A 20,428-nucleotide genomic window follows, 5' to 3' on the forward strand; every position below is an offset into this window, starting at 1 on the left:
TCACAAGAGACGCTCTGAGGGTATGAACCTCCACAGTATGGCAGGCATGAGAAGCAAGAATAGGCCAACGTGAAAGACATTTAATGAAAGATTCATAATGACCTAATAGAATCATGAGCTGGTTACGATATCGTAAATTCAGATGTCCCCTTCAGTTGCACTATGACACTGGGCAAGGTATGTTACTCCTGATTCCCAAATTGTATATAATAGACGTACCTCAAGATAACAACTAACACAGTTGCACAAAAGCCTAGCTCATAGAACACACTTACCATCTAAAAATGCTGGCTTCTAGCATCATGATCATCTTCAGAGCTCACAGTGAGATGTTTCGCACTGCATTTCAAAGTTAACTTACAGTGTAGCAGTTTTACCATCATTTAAACATTCTAGACATGCATGCATGAGCTACATTCTCAGGTTAAATTTTCTCATTGTGTATGTAAATATTTTTCCTGATCGATTTTTTAGGAATCTAAATCTAATTAACTCTCAATGAATTCTGTTTGCTTTTGGTTTTTGTTGTTGTTGCTGTTCCAAGAATGCCAGCCTTTGGAGAAATTTCAGATAAGTTCAATTATCTGTAGAACACCTTTGCTATTCTTCCCTAACACCTGCAGACAAGATGATGCTAAATGTCTGTTTGAAAATAAAAAATACTGGGCCCGAAGCAGTGGCCTAGCGGCTAAAGTGTTCGCCTTGAACGCGCTGGGATCCCATATGGGCACCGGTTTTAGTCCCGGAAGCTCCACTTCCCATCCAGCTCCCTGCCTGTGGCCTGGGAAAGCAGCCCAGGACAGCCCAAAGCCTTGGGACTCTGCACCCAAGTGGGAGACCTGGAGGAAGTTCTGGATCCTGGCTTCGGATCGGCATAGCATCGGCCATTGCAGTCACTTGGGGAGTGAATCATGGGACGGAAGATCTTCCTCTCTGTCTCTCCTCCTCTCTGTATATCTGACTTTGTAATAAAAATAAATAAATCATTTTTTTAAAAAGTGAAAGTAAAAAAATACTAAAAAGAACAGAGTATTTAGAATACAATTAGAAAAATTCCTTCTCCCTTGACACTGACGGAAGTGTTCAAAATCTGAAGACATCTAGAAAAAGCTATAAACATGAAAATCAAGGCAAAATAATGTTAGTCACACACACACACACACACACACACACACACAGGTGTTGAGCATCCTAATTTGACTCTATGGACCTTTGAATTCAAGATTTGATGTTTTTGGCCCAACAGTCAATACATTTTCTTAAATTAATAACACCTCCCTCCAAACCCCCTCCAAGAGTTCTCCTAAGGAATCTATGGAAGGTTGGTACCAACACTGAGATCTTTCCAGGTAAATTCAGAAATCTTCATATACTAAGATACAGTATCTTACACTCAAGACGGTTGACATGCACTTAAAAATTCTGGAGTGGAAAGGAAAGTGCAGCAATCTGAAAGAGCTGTAATGGGTAAGTCGAGTCCTACAAACCTGTCCATGCAGCCCCCTTTCGAAGGGCCCAGATCCTGCTCCGTCCATGCTCTCCTTCAGAAGAAAGTAACAACATGCATTTGAACCCTCAAGATTCATATTTATTTGCTGGAGTCATAGGCTAACGAAACAAATCTAAAATCCTAAAAAGAAAGAAAAATGTATTGCTGATACCTAGAATAGGAAATCTGCTCCAATGGCCTTTATTTTATTATCACCTTTCTCTGTATGCCATGTTCACATTTAAGAACTTTATTTACTGGTACATACATGAAGGGAAAAAAAGTATAAAGGTTGGCAAAATAAAACAAGAGCACCTAAAATTCACATTATTTTATAAAAATTATGTTATATTCTTCCAAACATGTTTCATAAGTTGGTGAAGAATGAAGATATTTATATTCCCTCAAAATTTGCAATCTAGATTATATAATGTCCTAAAGCAACCTAGAAAATGATTTCATTTGCATAATTATAAGAGTATTGAAAGCAGAATCACTTTGGAATTAAAATATGTGCAAGAAAAAAGTGTCATTTTAACTTGAGCTGACCTTCATATTAATATGTAACCTTCAGTTGAAGGCACTCAATCATAACAAAAATTCCTATTCACTTATATTGGTAAAATTGTTCAAATTACCACCTTAAAACTAATGTTTTAATAAATCACAATTCAAAAATACAAAGCTCTTACGTAAGATGGCCGAGTTTGTTCTTTTGAAATACTGAATCAGAGTGCCCTCTACTGGAAGAAAATGGGCAATGAAAGTTAAACTGAATTGAATGGCTAACGTCAAAAAATTATAGAAAAGGTAAATGCATTTTATTTTACTGTAAATGTTTTTTAATTTATAATATACACTTTCCATGAGCACTTTAAAGAACCCCTTTCATGCAAGGATTTCAATATATAGAGACAGTTAAAGTTTCCACACTTAACATTCAATGTAATGCAGAAATAATTGTACTTTAGAAATGTTAGACTAAACTCCCATTTTTCCTTACATTCTTAAAATTTACCTCTTAGGACCTCAATGCCTGCCGCCTTCTCAGATTCAGAGGCTGACATTGTAACTCCCCCATGACAGTGTTCAGTGCAAAGGACACTGTGGAAAACCATCGGGTCCTGATGGTGCGCAGGATCAGTGTTCATATAAAAACATGCCAGGGAATTTGCTTTTTCTCCCTGCTCTTTACTATCTGAAGGTACATTAAGAGCACAGACACCAGCAGACCAAGAACTGACCCTCACCGGAAGCTAACTCTTACACCTCCATGATCCTCAATTTTATAGCTTCCAAATTGAGGACAAAATGTTTTTTCTTCAAGCTATCAATCTGTGATCATTTGCAGTCCAAACTAAACAATTCCACAATTCAAGAGACTTTAAGAAACTCTTACCCTAGAGAGTTAGAAATGTGAGCTGTGCAACAGAAAATCTGTGAGATACACTCTATTTCACAATAGTCTATAACTCACAGTATTATCAAGACCTCAGTTGTGACACCTCGTCTCAGAGGTTTTCTAAATGACCTTAGCCAGGGGCTGGTATATTTTGGGTTTTCTGGGTCAGTAACACACATGTAGAATAACCCGCCAATTTCTTTAGAGAACAATATTCAGGACTACCCAAAATGATATTGACTTCGTTGATTTGTGGTGTTTCCGCAGGACAGAAGTACTGATTTTTTAGTCCCTTCGAACAAGTTTAATGTCAACCACTGCCAAGCCTTCCTGATTGAATCTCTTCCCTAGAACATCCAACACTTGCATCTTCCAAAAATGTCAACTTCATGAGAACTCCTGCAGAGTCTATTTTTGTCCACATCGATTCTACACTTCTGACTGGCTCGCCCAGCGTACGGGTCTGTCCTTGTTCTGAGTGATGAGGGTGATAACCTTAACCTCACACTGCCTGGGTTCAGGTCCTGACTCACACTTCCCATGTGAATGTGAAAAATCTATAAAAGCTCGCTCTACTTCCATGTTCTCACTTATAAAATGAGAGAAATAATACTACCTATCTCATAGCATCATTATGAGAATTAAATCAGTTAATACAAGGAAAACCTTCAGTAAGTGTTAGAAATTAGTATTATCTAACCTGATTTTCCATGACTTTGTGAAACCAACTCTTGGGGTAAGCCACTGCTTTCAAATTACACACTAATTCTCACTTCTAGGCATACTCTCATTCATTCACTCCATCTCAAGTGCAGAACATGTCTCCCTCTGTAGCATGCATCTTTCTCTGCTTCTATGAAGCCTTCAAGGGATACATATGAATATTCATTTATCTCTTCCACTTTTGGCCATAGGATGGCTGTACTCTCACTGTAAGAAGTATAGCGAGGAATTAGAAAGACTGGTTCTGAGTTTGAATTGTGCTGCAACGTGCCAGCTAACTTGTTTTCTAAGTCTAGGGCTGCATTGCTAGGATGCATAAGTCATCAGCATAGCCAACAGCAACAAGCATCTATTAAATGTCAATTCATAACACACATGTGTGGTTCAGGTCGCTATTCTCATCTAAACTGTGACTGAAGTTTATTTGGGATAGGCACTTTGAAGAAAAGACCCACAGGACTATCATAAATCCTACAACTCTAAACATGGTAAATCAAAAAAAAATTATCTGAATTAGATGATCTACAAGCAATTTGTTAAGTTTTTTTTGATAGTCTGAGGGTAAAATTCCTAAAAACAACCCAGAAAAACATTTTCGATGAATGGAAACAAACATGTAACAAAGCAAGGAATGAGCACAAAACAAACTAACAAACAACAAAAAACAGGTTATAGAGAAAGGTCAATGTATTTGGATGTATTTGGATTACTTTTTAAACAGTCAATAACAAATTTCCCTAAGATTCATCTTCTGGAAGGCCAGTTCCAATCGTGTCTTTTATCTGACCCAAATCCTTTAGATTCTTTTCATTCCCTAAAAAACAAATACCTAAATTCTTAGCCTAACATTCAAAAATCGCCTATGAACTGACCTTATCTGTTCTTCTAATCATATTTTTTATCCTTCCCATTTATAAACACTTTTTATTCAAATATTATTATTTAAATATTCATGTGCTGTCTGCTATTACCCTATACAACCTTTAATATTTTTATAAAAAATGTTTTCAAATAATGCTATTCTAAAGGTTTATCACAGGCACAAAAGATGGTTTAGGAAGAACAGACTTCAAGAAGTTGAGTTCAGTTTATGAAGATTAATTTCTTACAACCACCACGAGATAGTCTTTGCCGTACAAAAGGCAAAAGGGAAAAATGCCCATCTTTTCCCCAAGTGGTGTGTCACACCAAAAGCCCTTGTTATATTTTCCAAAACGTATGAGCTCGCGTACTAGTCTGAGGCAGAAGTACATAGACCCAAGGGTGTACAAGAGATTCACTAGGTAAAAGAAACAAAACTATCCTTATCCTCCTTATTTTGAATTCCTTGGGTAGCACATGTCTCACAATTTATATCACATATTATTAGAATAATAGATACACAATATATAACTACAGTAATACACCATTTATAAATAACCATTTATAAATAAGGATTAAACAATCCTTATTTAGAAATTTTGTTCACCAACCAGACTTACAACAAAAGTTTAGAAACCACTGATTTAGAAAGTGCAAGATTTCTGAAAGGCTGTGGAATTGCAAGGTGTCCTTATTAGAGGAATGGATAAAGAAAATGTTATACCTATGTATGCACACAATGGAATACTGCTCAGCTATTTAAAAAAAAGAAGGAAAATCTATCATTTGCAGCAAAATGGACTCAATTGGAGGGCATCATGTTGAATGAAATAAGCTGGTCATTATGTTGAATGAAATAAAGATAAATACTGCATGTTCTCCCATAGAAGTGGGAGTCAAAATTAAGAAACAAAAAGAAAAAAAGAAAAAGAAAAAAATGTGTGCATAAACACTATGGTCAACACAGTTTGATAAAACTTTGTTTTTATATTTGTCAAACCCATGGTTAATCATGTTACATTACCATAGTTTCAATAATCTATGATTAAAATTTTCTGAGTGTGAGATGGTCATTTTTTTAATTCAAAGTTTGTTCATAGCCATTTTCTATATTCATATTAAACTAAGGTCTTTTTGCTTCTGACTTGCTAAATGTTTTATTCACTGAAGTATTAAGCCTTCTATTGTAATGTAAATTTAAAATGCTAACTCAAAAACCAAAAAGCAAGAAAGGGAGATGGCAGGTAAGAGAAAGGAAGGAAGAGAATATTCTTAAAATTCTATCTACAAATCACATTGAATCTATTAAAAACTAAAATTCAACAGTAGAAATATTTTTTTTTTAAAGAAATTGAGTTTAGAAGTGAAACTAAAGAGAAAAAGCTGTCAATTTGGAGAAATCTTCTGGAATTCATGTGAATAAAAGCCTAATGCCATGTATTATTTATGTAAGAAAAATGTTTTAACCTTTCTTTAAAGATTTATTTATTTTTATTGGAAAAATAGATCAGACTTATGGAGAGAAGCAGATACTGAGAGAAAGATCTTCTACTCGTTGATTCACCCCCCAAAAGGCCAAAATGACCAGCGCTGAGTCAATCCAGAGTCAGGAGCTGGGAGCTTCCTCTAGGTCTCCCACACAGGTAATGGATCCCAAACCCTAGAGCATCCTCTGCTGCTTTTCCAGGCCACAGCTGAAGGGAAGCAGAGCAGCCAGGACACAAACAAGCCCCCATATGGGACCCTGGCATATTCAAGGCTAGGATTCAGCCAGTAAGCCATCAAGGCAGGCCCAGTTTTAACTAACTTTCAAGGAAATGTTAAAATGTAACCGATAAATAATTTGGAGATAGTACATAACTGTTACAGATTTTTTAACAGGAGTTTTGTTCTGAAATTAAAGTTGCTACTATAAATATTTTATTAACATAAAAATTTCATTTGGCAAAACCTACAAGTGTTTATGTCAATACACACACTATATGTAGCATTTCTTTTTTTTCTTTTTGTAGTTTTCATAAATAAGAATAAAAAGAATGCAGTCTATCCTTATTGGCCTTTGGAAAGGGATAATACTTCTATAATAAATTAAGTTGCAAAACTGAATGAAGGTTCATGTAAGGCAACAGAAATATTCAATAAGTTTGTATAAAAATATACATTATCGCTTAATTTCATTTTCCATAAGCCTTTTCAATATCCTCATATTATATATATTAGCAATATATACTCTAATTCCTTCCTCTTTAAGACAAAAATAGTTTTAGAAATCTTAATTTTAAGCTGATTCTCTATAGTCCTTTAGCTAGTATTTTGCCTATGTAAAAACCTAAGCTGAAGAAGCACCAACACAGACCCACCACAGTACCCTACATACCCACAATACCCTCACCTGGTATGCACCAGAATCCCATATGGCCATATCCTGGCACCCCGATTCCCATCCAGCTCCCTGCTTGTGGTCCGGGAAGGCAGCGGAGGATGGCCCAAAGCCTTGTGACCCTGCACTTGTGTGGGAGTCCCGGAAGAAGCTCCAGGTTCCTGTCTTTGAATTGGCTCAGCTCTGGCCCTGTGTCCATTTGGCGTGGTGCAGTCATCAGATAGAAGATCTTCCTCTCTGTCTCTCCTCCTCTATGTATATCTGACCTTCTAGTAAAAATAAATAAATCTTTAAAAAATCATCAACACATGCTTTAGATTCTGAACATATAGAAAGGAATGCTCAAGATTGGCAGATTATGAAAATATGTAGGATGAAGTTTATATTACATCTCTTTACATCATGACTTAAGTTGGGATGAAGAAATTACATGAGGATACTACAGAAAGTTCATAGAAAATCCAATATAAGTTTTTTTAGTAAAAATAAATGAAATGCATGGATATGTGATGAAAATTTGCACTGTGAATAAACTGTGCAAGTATTTTTAAATTTCCCTCCAAATAAATTTATTTTTAACTACATTTTCCACTTACTGAAGTATTCTCATATAAATAAAGCTCAAATCTTTCTCTTTAAATATGGGATTAGCCTGAGATTATCAAGAAAATGGACACATTAAAATCAATATCATTATGACAAATAAATAAAAATAATAACCAAAGAAATTACGACTCCATCTGTTACAAGAGAGGCTTACAATAGGAGAGAACACCACAAACTACATGTGATTTACCACAGCGTTCCTTCTGCCCACAGGCAATGTAAATAAAACTGCATCAAACTTCCAAGGAAGAACAACACGGAGACGGACATCGGATAGCGGAAGAACCTGACCACGCACCAGAGCCCACGGCTCCCAGGAGTACACACTGAACTGGCAGAGACAGACACGTTGTCCTCATCCCCCCCTTACTTACTACACTCTGGCTTCCATTTTTCCCAAGTTCTTCCTCTGAAATCTTGCTCAAATTATCTAAGTAGTGGTCTGATATTGTGTGGCACAAATCTTCAAAAGAAAAATCCTTTTCTTGACAGAGTTTTATTTCATCCAAAAGTTTGGATAATTCTCCAGTCACAGTTTCACCTATAAGAAGATAATATTCTTCAGAAGTTTCTTTAAAAAAATAATTACAATAGCTTTATATTAGATAAATTAAAATTGTTATGGTGACAAAACCCAAAAATACAATGATCAACATTAACGAGATTAAAAAAATCTCTCAAATAATGAACTAAATTATAGCTAACACAAAAACAGTAGCAGGAGAAAATTGATTTTGCCTTTATTCTTTTTCAATATAGAAATAAGCATTAAATGTTTACATATATGCAATACAGACAGCATCTGGAATCATAACTCTTAGAGATTTACTATGAATATTATTTTCAATAACATTGCACTGGCATTTTATATCACCAGCAGAATTCAACCATCAGAATTATGATATGAGCTATAAAGACAAAGATGAAACAAACATTCTCACCTACCAAAATGTGAAGATTTCATAAGTTGCATGTAAATACGTATGCATTTTTCTAAACAATTATTAGCAAAGCACTTTACATCTCTAACTTGTGAAAATAATTTTCCAGAAGTTATAATCCAGGCTTTAATATTATTATTAATTAAAAACACATTTAAAATCAGGCAAGGGCGCAACCTCGGGCCTGCAGGATTTAACCTCCGGCTGCCAGAGGCGAGCCGAGGGCTGCGGGAGAGGACGTCTAGCTTGAATCCCGAACCCAGTCCGCCATGTGCCCATGGCTCATGGCGGGCTGGGCCCGGACATGCCTGGGTGCGGCCTGCTTCCTTCTGGGGTGAGTACGCCGAGGGGGGAGGCCTCCGTGACTGGGCATGTCCGGGACCCACCCAACACCCTCATTGGGTGGTGGGTGAACGGGATTGGGGAGGGGCGCAACCTCGGGCCTGCAGGATTTAACCTCCGGCTGCCAGAGGCGAGCCGAGGGCTGCGGGAGAGGACGTCTAGCTTGGATCCCGAACCCAGTCCGCCATGTGCCCATGGCTCATGGCGGGCTGTGCCTGCTGGCCGCCCGGCCGGGGAGCTCTGGGGTATTGGACATCTGAATCGCTGCTGAGATAGCTCTAGAGTGACCCCACTGTTTCTGGGATCTGAGTCAATCCTAAAGATTCCCAATGCCAGTAACTCTTCCTTTGAAGAACTTCCAATCCCTTAATAATGCTGAGCTTTGAACACCTATCAAGTAAAAGATAAGCTCCGGCTTGTGTAGCAGGCTGGCACCTAATGGTCCTCGGAGCAACCACGTGCAGGTGCGTGATTTACGGCTAGGAACGGTCCCAATCTGGGATGCCACAGCTGGGATGAGGTTCCCACCAAGGGGTGTATGTGCTGGAATGGGGGCTGCGTTCTATCTAGGAAACAGTTGCAGTCACCCGAGGCACTAGTGTGGGCTGGGATTGGATGCACCAGGCCGGTTCAGATCCCAGCACCATCTGGAGTTATGGAGAAACAGGGGAGATGTGGGACTGACTAGGCTGGGTCTCAATCCCCTTCTGAGCCATGTGTGAGCTGTATGTGGGTATGGACGAGCCATGGCTGGGCTGAAACATCCAACAACAAGAGTCAGAATGGGGTGAAAGCCAGCCAGGAAAAGCCACTGTTCCTGCTAGGACAGGAGGTGAACTGAGTAGGGTTGGCTCAAGAACCCCCTGGCAAGCGCAAAATCTGGCATTGGGAGGGGTTCTGATGGAGGAGCCTGGGCAACTCCTCTGGCAGGACACAGTCCCTGCAGGTAAGCGCGAGAAGCATGATTGGAAACAGCCCAGAATAGGCCATGGAAAGTTTCCCACTGGCATGCATTCGGCATGGGTCAGGAGCAGGCCAGGCTGAATCAGTTCATGTCATCCTCTGGCAAATCCGATCACCAGAACAGAGTGTGGAATGGGCCGGGTTTGGTTGCGACAAAACCAGTACACATTCTGGAATGCCAGGGCGTGGTTGCCTGTACTGGATATGAATGCAGCACCCATCCAGCACACGTGAGATCCAGGAAGGGAGGGGCAGAGCTGGCGGGGGGGTTAAGGGGCTGGTCCCCTCGCTGGACAACCACTCCCACTGGAGAGTGTTGGCTGGGATAGAGACAGACACGACTAAGCAAGGCTACAACACCTGTGCGCTGCATGTGGACAAGATCAGGGCCACAGCATCAGCTGGCAGAAGCTGGCACTGGGGACTAATTCTGTCGAGTCAAATCACAGGACCACCTAAAGAGTGCATAAACCGGGACAGAGAGACCTGGGAGGGAAAAAGTGGGTTCCCCCTTCTTGGGTCACTATTCCCGTGGGAGGGCATGAAAACTAGGACGGGGGCTGGGATGGCTAGACAGAGGCACTCAACAACATCTGTGAGGGCTGGATGGTTGAGTCGATTAGATAGAACTAAGCTTTAATACCCATTGACAAGTACCAGAGCCAAATGGGATGGGGGACAGACTGGTCTTCTGCTACACAAATTGGCAAACCAGGGTAGGGGGCAGGCTTGGTGGGGGTTATTGTGGGTCGCCCCGACTAGGCTGCAGCTCCCACTGGTTGATGTAAGGGCCGAACCAGACTGGACTGCAACACCCATTGGTTCCAGTGCAACTCGGGACTGAAAACAGAACCAACACAGCAATTGCAACCACCAGCTGATCAGGGAGATGGACTGTGCCGGGCCCTGTGCTTGCTAGAACATACAAGAATCTGGTCTGGGAATACCTCAAAGTATCTTTGGAGATCTCCCCACTTGAACTGCTGGACTCAGAATTCTAACCAAGAAAAGACAGAAGACAGAATAGGACAATCATTCATCTCAGCTACATGTTGGCAGCGAAATATGGGACAAATGGAGACTTCATGATGGACCATATCAATCAGTGGACCACCTCATCGAGCGAAACTGGCAGTGACTCATAACTGCAGAACTATTAACTCCACTTGAGCACATATCTCAGAGCATGCCCCACATCCGGGACTTGGGGTGGGCGGGAAACCGGGTGGGGCTTCTCCCTCAATATCCCCTTTTACCTCAGATACATGATGGAAACAATATGGACATAATAGCATTGCCCACCTCCCTATCCCCCTGAACCTTTTTTTTTTTTCTTCTCTTTCTTGATTTTCCTTCAACTATAGTTAACTATGTAAAGATTGTCAACAACAATACAATAAAATGGATTATTAAAAAAAAAAAAAAAATCAGGCAATCATAAAGGCACTGGCTTACTCCCTAGCCTATGTTCCCTATTCTGTTTCACTGGGCTATGTCTGTCTCAATGTCAGTACCATGCTGTTTGAGTGAAGGATCACTTGGATAAACATGTCAAGAATTCAGACTGTATAAAAACAATGTCATCAAAGAATGCTGGAGAAACCGGATATACAAACACATGCAAAAAAAATGAAATTAGACTCTTACTTATACCATACAGAAAACCCAATTTAAAATGGACAAAATACTTAAATGCAGGATCTGAAATCATAAAATTCCTAGAAGGAAACATAGGGTGAATGCTTTTTTGCCTTGGTCTTGATGATAATTTTTTGGCTATGATAATGCAATCTCAGGCAATAAAAGCAAAAAGATACCAGTGGGACTATATATCAAAACAAAAGGCTTCTGTATAACAACAACAAAAACAGCAAACAACAACAACAAAAACAAGAATCAACAGAATAAAATGTCAACCTCTGGAATCACAGAAAATAGTTGCAAATCGCAAATCTGATACAGGGATAATACACAAAGTTCATTAAAACACACACAAACATAGAATTCACTGAGTACACATCTCTGCAAAAAGACTACAAATGTTCAGCACGAATTAAAATTTGGAAAGAAATGAACAAAGAAAGGGGGTGGGGAAGGAGAAAGAAGGATGAAGCGAACGGGAGGTTTCATTATATTCTTAGAATTGTATCTATTGTATCTATGAACTACATGGACCCCGTTATCTTTATATTAACATCACATTAAACTCAGAATTGTACCACGAATTTATCATATGTGTCTTGGAGAATCTAACGTATTAATAAATTTCTTTAAATGTTTTTAAATATCATTAAAAATCATTAATCTTCCCATAAATGTAAATCAAAACCTTAATAAGGTAATTTGTTACATCTGCTTAGAATGGCTACTTTTGCAACAATAAAAGATAGTAAACTTGGTGAGGTTATAAAATAAAGGAAATCTGAGAAAAAAAAAGCAAAAAAAAAAGCAAGTATTTGTGGAACTGTAAAATACTACAGCCATTACAGGAAACAGTTTGGACTTGCTTCAAAAAGTTAAAAAATAGAACAACCTTATAATCCAGGAATCCCCCCTTTTTTGGATGGGATCCAAAGAAAATGAACCCAGTATGTTAAAATCAGTATCTGCACAAGCCTCCAAAATCTCAAAGTAGGCAAAACACAGAAACAATGTAAATGTCCACTGTCCAATGAATGGATGAACCAGTCATAGTATCTAGTCTCAAAAAAGAAGCCCCAGGCCTGGCGGTAGCCTAGTGGCTAGGGTCCTCGCCTTGCACATGCTGGGATCCCATATGGGCACCGGTTTTAATCTCAGTGGCCCAACTTCCCACCCAGCGCCCTGCTTGTGGCCTGGGAAAGCAGTCAAGGACAGTCCAAAGCCTTGGGACTCTGCATCGAAGCGGGAAACCGAGAAGAGGCTTCTGCCTCCTAGCTTTGAATTGGAGCAGCTCCAGTCATTGTGATTCCTTGGGGAGTGAATCAGCAGATGAAACATCTTCCTCTCTGTATATCTGACTTTCCATAAATAAATAAATAAATCTTAATAAAATAAAAGAAGCCCTTGCCATTTGGTATAATAAGGATGATTGTGGATGACACTGTGTTGAGTGACATTAGCCAGACACAAACTAACACTGTCCCAGTTATGTCTGGAGTCTGCGAATGTTAAACTCATGAAAGCAGAAAGCAAAATGATGTTTCTACAGGTTAGGGGGTAGATACACTGATCAAAGAACTGGTTATTAAGTATGAATAAATTCTGGCAATCCAATGTACAGCAGGATGGCTGTACAGTTATCAATACCATACTGAACACTTGAAATCTCCCATAAGATGCTATCTTAAGTGTTCCAACATTGAAAAAAATTGCCATTATACAAAGTGACAGATACGCCACCTAGCTCGATTTTGGCAATCATTTCACAATGTATATCATTCACATATGCTGTAAATACATACAATTTGTTATTTGTCAAATACACCCCCAAATAAAGCCTAGCAAAAAAATAGAGCAAAAAAATCTATGATATATCTATGGCATATCATTATAGGCCTGCACTCTTTACCATTATTGTATCTCATTGACAAGAACAGAATCTAACAAATAGCATGAACTCAATGTCAACTGACTGAATAAATGTGTAACATACCCAGTATACACACCATATAGTAGAGAATGTAAGATATGCAATAAAAAATACAGGAATTTCCACAACTGTTAGCCCACGCAAACAACTAAATAAATTTATATATCAGAGTATAAAGCAGTTTCAAAGCTTCACAAGTAGCTACTCACTTTTGGTCTTCTGGGAAGGAGACTCAGCAGCAGGTGAAATGTGTGTTTCCTGGGTTGTATCTTCTTGCACATGCTCTTCAAGCACTGTTGGTCTTCCCACACCTTCTAAATACTCTGTACATATGGTTTTGAAATTACACATAAATTTGGTGATTTTAAAAATCAGTAATTTTACTGTATCGATTTAATTTTCATTTATTTTCTCATATCCTCAGTTTTCAAAAGAACATTCTCCCACCAAAAAATAAGAGAACTTCTAGATGAGTTTTTAACATTAAAAAAATTTTAACTTTCAAAAAAAAATCAACCTAGATCCTTTTAGAAATTTATGAGCTCCTTTTGTTTCCTGAAAACTAAATGATTCCATTATTTTCCTAAAATTAAATATACTATTAAAAGATACACAACAGCTTCCCTGGCTTCTTCACATACTTTTTTCTGTGAAGATTTAACACTCTTTGAAAGACGTTCTGAATTGATTTGATCGCTAAAACAGAGATGTTAAATTCAGACAGATTCCAAAACTAGTCAAACAACATAAATGAAAGAAATGGGGCAGATTTGTTCATAATGGTATCGTAACATTACAAGGTAAGTTAATATTGCATGCTAAAATTTATTTCCACAAAAGTATTCATGCTCATCATTCCTGAAATAATGTCCCGGTTTCCACCTGCCCTTCATCTTTTCAGTTTTGATGATGACACAATGCAGCAGTAGCAGCTAAAATTTAAGTGTTGCTGCTATGCACCCAGCATTGTTGTAAGTATCTAATGCAAATTAATTCATCTAATTGTTACACTAGTACTATTGATTCTTAAAGATCATGACTAGAGGAAGAGGAGCACTAGCCTGTCAGCATTCACAGAGCTAGTAAGTGGTCGAGCCAGAGAAAATGGGACCAGGAATCATCTCACATTTCTTTTAATCATAAGGAAACAGTATCTGAGATCAGGGATAAATGTCAAGCCATATTCAGCCTCAATTGAAAGAACAGTAACAGCATGTTTAGCCAGAGACCAGCTGCTCCATGTAAAGTTCAGGAATGAAGTAAAATAAAACCCTGTATTTTTAGAGAAGCCAAAATTCTCATGTTTAAGCTGAAAATCTAGATTTTTAAATGCTGACAATTTATGAAAACAAACTGGGCCAAAAATGTGTGATCTAAACAAAACATGTGTTATCGGTGGAGAACATTCAGCCACAAGCAGCTAGTGTGTGCCCTCTAACTAAAGCTTTAAGTCAACAAATCCCTTTTCATGGGCATCCTTTTACTGTACTTCTTTATTAGGAAGGAATCTTTTCAAAAATAAACCTAATTAAGATTTTTTTTTTTACTCTCTTGGCAACCAACTGTGTTTTCATTCCACTCAAATTCTTTCTATCCAAGGGCAATTCCATTGGGAAAACTTGGCTGGAAAAAGAAAGTAATTTACAGGATCCATCCTTGAGGCATGCAATAACTATGCAAATTTTGTAGAATAGTAATTTTACCTACTATAAACCAACTGTATTACCGAAACAAAAGCTTTCATTACATTTCCAAATATACAACTGTCTCCCTCCCAACTCCCACTGGTTTCTGTTAACTTCTGGTTCTCCATAGCCCCTGCCTTACATGTAATGGATTTATCTGGGAAGCTGAAGAATAGCATCACTCTAATAGCTAACGAAGCCCTTCTAGCCTTTCTCCTCCATTACACTTGCAGCCAGAGAAGGTATAGGGATGATTATTGCTGAGCAATACAAGAATTGACTAGAAAGAAGAGAACTGAACAATCTGGGTTTTAAAAGTATCTTATTACCTGTCAAGACTATTTATCAATATAGGCTTCAGATTAAGGAATGGGTATTCAACACTGCTGAAAAGCAGTGAGGGATATCTGCATTCTGTGTCAGGGTGTTTGGGTTCAAATCACAGCACCACTTACTGTGCCAGCTCCTGCTAATGTGTACCCTGGTAAGCAGCAGATGACAGTACAAAATGTGTCTGTCCCTTTTCTCCCTGTCTCTCAAATAACTTTTTAATTAATTTTAAAATGTTGCAGTTTTAGATCAAAAATGGGAATTTTGTAATTCTGCAAATTAACAAAAAAGGATCTAGATACTTGTAAAGCCTTCTATAGACCCGGTGACTATTCCTAACTATAACTGCTCATACATGGCCATAATAAAAAGAAGAAAAAAAGGCAAGACTGAACTACCTTGCACTACTGCATTAGGGAGGAAATCTGTTTTCTCTCAGCTCAATACAGGTTTTGTTCTTAACTCAGCTCTTACGTGCTAGGTGTCATATTTTTTGCTCTAAGGATTTATACATATTGTGTTTGGTTCCTATACATATTTGATTTCTAGTTTTCTCATTTTTGTAAGATGAACATATTTCATGTGTTCAGCAATACAGATATAAGGGCAAAGTCATACTTTCGACCTTACCCAAGTTCTTCCACTTAGAATAGGATATATAGATTTGGACAGATCAGTCTCTCACTGTTTTAGTTTCCCTTATGTGTATTCAACAGAAGAATATCTTACTTATGCAGTTCACATAGAAGTCAGCAAAAAATAATAGAGAAAATACTGCAAGCTCTTAATCATTTTTCAAATTCATTATAATTAATCATTACCAACTTGCATATCTTGTTAAGTCTAAAAAATTACTCTGTGTTTACTGCATGAGTTTTTAAAAATTAAGTAACAAGTAGTTGAATATTTTAGTTTCCTGAGTAATGAAAAATGGAAACAAAGCCATTATTATTCAAAGTTACACCATAAAATATGAACATAATACAATCAATGTAAACTAAATACTAACTCTTTTGAACAGAAAAGCTGAACTTTTATTTTGACTTTGAACAAACATGTCCATCTTTCTGTGCAGCTTACCTTGTAAGAGTGTTGCAATCTGGAGAGACTTCTGAGATGGATGTTCTTTCAAAATATCTAGGACTGTTCTCCCTAAGCTATCCTTTATGTTGGCATCAATTCCTGCAACAGAAAGGGAAAGAGAAAAGTATGTATACCACTGGTGTTTCCTCAGAAGATACCATCATATAGCACTATGTAAACTCAAAGATGTACAGACCAAGTACTGAATGTAGCCTCAAAATTTTAACTTCTACACACACACACACACACACACACACACACACACACAGAGAGAGAGAGAGAGAGAGAGAGAGAGAGAGAGAGAGAGAGAGATTTTAAATAGAGAAAGTGGAAATCTACTGCTACCAAAGATTACAAACATTTTTGTTCTTCAACTAAATAGTTGAAAGGACACTAAACCCAGTCATTATGACTGCTTCCATGATTACTAGCTAACTAGACACTACATAATTAAACTGAAAAAATATTACTAACATAGAATGTAAATTTTTACTAACATAAAGAGAAAATACGTTTATGCATTTCATAGTTCCAAGAAGACAACCCAACTACATTCACTTCCCTGCCCCCCAAATTCCTCCATCTCCTTATCAGTTATTGCTAAGACCTGATTTTTATCCACTCTATATCTCAGGCTTAAGTTACCACAAATCATGACTTTGAGCAAGTAAAAAGTAGCAAGTTCCTAGTTCCACAGGAGAAGAAACAATGGCTAAAGAAAATCATATATCAAATGACGATTTCATTCCAAAACAGTTTCTGTATTCTGTATTAACTGCAACTTACATTTTAAGTTGGGAAAAGAACATGGTAGTTTGTAATCCTCAGGCATATACCACATTTTTTATCCTGCCTTCAGTTGATAGACATCTAGGTTGATCTCATATCTTAGCACTATGAATGATCTGCAGTAAGCACAGGGACAAAAAGGTTGTCTTCTCTGCTGATTTACATTGAGTTCATTCTCAGGAGTGGAACAGCAGGGCCATATAGTAGATGTACTTTCAGATCTCTGAGGCATCTCCATACTGTCTTCCATATTGTTTTTACCAGTTTATAAACTCACCAACAGTGAACACAGGTACATATTTTCCCACATCCTCAACAGCATTTATTGCTTTGGGATTTTGCTTTTGGATAACTATTCCAGGCAGAGTGCGGTGAAAATTCACTGTGCTTTGTATTTGCATTTCCCTGGTGTCTAGTGATCCTGAGAGGTTTTTTTGTTTTGTTTTGTTTTGTTTTGTTTTGTTTTTAATGTGCCTGTTGGCCACTTGTATAACATCTTTCTGAAAACTACCTTTTCAAGTCCACTGCCCATTTCTTAACTGGATTGCTTCCTTTTCTGTTGAGGTTCCTGTGCTTTTGATAGATCTTGGATATTCAGCTGTCATTTGTTGTATAGTTTTCAGATCCTTTCTTCCATTCTGTTGGTTTTGTTTGCCTCTTCAATCAGCTGACAATTACCTCTGCAGTGAAGCAGTTTTTCAGCTTAATGAAATGCCATTGTGCCTCTGGGCTCTTTTCAAAAGTCTTTCCCTATGCCAATGCCTTGCAGAATTTGTTAGTGAGTTCTGTTTTATTATTGCAACAAATACATGAGTCTTGTTTTTTAATAGGTTCAGACATTCTATATCTTTTAATTGGAGAATATAGGCCATTTCCATTCAAAACTATTATTAATAAGTAATGACTGTCCTATTATTTTTCCATAAATATTTCTAATTTTTCACTGTGGATTTTTATTATGCTTTTACTAGATTTTTTTTACTTATACATTGTTTCATTATAGCAATTATAATTCTCTGTTTATGTGTATAGCATATGTTATGAATCATTAGGACAGTTACCTGTTTCTAACAAAACTCGTACAACGTCCACTTTTCCAAACAAAGCTGCTTCATGGAGTGCACTCCCTTTTTCTGTCTGGAACAAAGAAGAAATAAAACATGGTCGCATTTATAATAGCTACAGATTAAGAAACTGTCACTTTCTCAGACATATTTCCTAATAAATCCACACTTCCTAGAAGAATGGCAGTATGACAAATAAAGATATGGAACATTTATGAAAAACACTACATTTCAGGAGCTATGGATGTCTGATATAAATTATGATCAAGTTGAGATTTGATGTAGAATGTAAATCAATAGTTTTCAAGCTATATTCTCTAGATCTTTAGTTTTATCTGGAAACTTGTTCTAAATGGACCTCAGCTTAAACTACAGCATCAGAATCTCTTGGATGGTGGGCCCAGGAATGTTTTTCACAAGCTCTCTATTCTCGAATACCTCTGCCACTGAATAGCCGTTTGACTGTTAGGTAAAGTGAGCCACCCACCTTCTCATAGCCTGGGTTGCACTCAAGTATAAAACCAGTGTGGTAACGCCTACCTATAAAGCATTCATGAGTATCCAACAAGTTCACTCAATCAGCATGCATTTATTAAGCACCAATTTTTTTTTTTTTTGAGAAAGCTGCCCGCTTTATTTATACAGAAGCAGTACAAGGTTTTTTTTTTTTTTTTAGGGGCAATTTGACATAGGCTCAGGGGGGCACAATTTACAACAGCTTGAGAGGTGAGGAAGGATTCCACATTCCTTGCTTATCTCGGCTTGCCAGCTCCCACCTGCTCTCCTCAAGTCCAGTTTCTTTCCTTGGCACACCTGTGACAACCAGTCCCCTACCTTGAATTATGTATGGGTTAGTAAGTCTGAGATCTTGGTTTACGGGGATTAGGGCCATTGGCACTACAGGCCATTAGGCCTGCAAGCTCACAACTAAACAAGTAAAGCAAGAGTTATAATGGCGGAAAGAATTGCAATTAGCAATGAGCCATGTTTACTCCACTTAAGTTTCAACTCTACAATGGACAAGTGAGTGTTTCCAAAGATAATTCTACAAATTGTTTCACCTTAAGATAGGGCATTATCCATTCTGACGTTGCAGCCAAGAATTTCTCAGTAGACAACACATCTTCTTCAGTAATACACTCCTACTACAACTCTTATTCTACAACGTATCCATCACTTAATGGGGGAAATACATCAAAAGGGAAAAAACATAAAGATCTAAGACAAAAAGTTTCAAACATTAAATCCCTCTACAACTGCAGGCTCTACAACCTCATAAACGATCAAACAATAATCAAAAGCATATCTTCATGATGTTAGTAAAATCACCCTATATTTCCTCTAGTTAAAAAATTGTGAAAGCAGCTAAAGCAACTACATTTTCTATGTTCTAAAGAGTTGCAAGGACAGGCTAACCTTTAAGGTCACAGTAACTACATTTTTTGCTATAGCAGGATAGCCTTTAGGGTCACAGTAACAGGATAACTTTTAGGGTCCCAGTAGCTATATTTTTGTCATGGCAATTTCAGCCCATTCTTTCATCACTTCCATTAGTTTGTAAAACTCTTATCAAGTCATTTCCCGGAAAGCATGCTAAATGAGCCAGATTTCATGGCAATGGGTAGGCACATAGTAAGGTGTCTGGAAACAGCATGGGCTTAATGGTACTCCTGTGTGCAATTAAAGGCCCACTCACCAAGACATTATCAATAACATTAACTCTCAAGCTCATGTTGGTTGCAAAAGCCATCTCACAGGGGCAAACAATGCCTCAAGAGATTACAAAATTCTTACTGGGGTGGAATTAAGCACCAATTATCTGAGGGACGTTCTGAGGCATGGAGATATCACCCTGGTGCTTGCATATTCACATACTAATTCAGGAGACATATTAATAGATAAATATTTGTGATAAATGAAATCTACACTATTTAATGTGGTTTAAAAAACCCTGATGATCATCTCCTTGCTTTCTTCTCCATCCACTCTTTTGTTCAACACAACTTTCTCCCAAACCTCATATCTTATGCTCTGAGCACAATGAATCATTTCATATTAATGTCGTTTCTTTGACATCTTAAATGCTGATCCCTCTGCCTGTCAGCATCTGACTCCTAGTTCTCTGGATATGTTCAAAACCTATCCTTCTAGTTCACAATTCAAAACGAAATCACAATCACCCAGAAAGCTTGAAAAAAA

General features: G+C 37.9%; 1 protein-coding gene across 4 annotated transcripts in view; it reads right to left on the minus strand.

Moving 5' to 3' along the window:
- Window positions 1-20,428, minus strand: part of ANKS1B (ankyrin repeat and sterile alpha motif domain containing 1B) — a 1,050,054-nt gene that overhangs the window by 850,221 nt on the left and 179,405 nt on the right. For all 4 annotated transcript variants that reach the window (XM_036492291.2, XM_036492289.2, XM_004583128.3 and 1 more), the window contains exons 5-8: window positions 18,227-18,302; window positions 16,374-16,475; window positions 13,488-13,601; window positions 7,836-8,002 (exon numbers count right to left, since the gene is read on the minus strand). In XM_036492291.2, coding sequence (XP_036348184.2) covers window positions 7,836-8,002; window positions 13,488-13,601; window positions 16,374-16,475; window positions 18,227-18,302 — 459 coding nt within the window. The remainder of the gene's footprint in view (window positions 1-7,835; window positions 8,003-13,487; window positions 13,602-16,373; window positions 16,476-18,226; window positions 18,303-20,428) is intronic.

This window comes from Ochotona princeps, chromosome 15 (assembly GCF_030435755.1).
Source record: "Ochotona princeps isolate mOchPri1 chromosome 15, mOchPri1.hap1, whole genome shotgun sequence".
NCBI lineage: Eukaryota > Metazoa > Chordata > Mammalia > Lagomorpha > Ochotonidae > Ochotona > Ochotona princeps.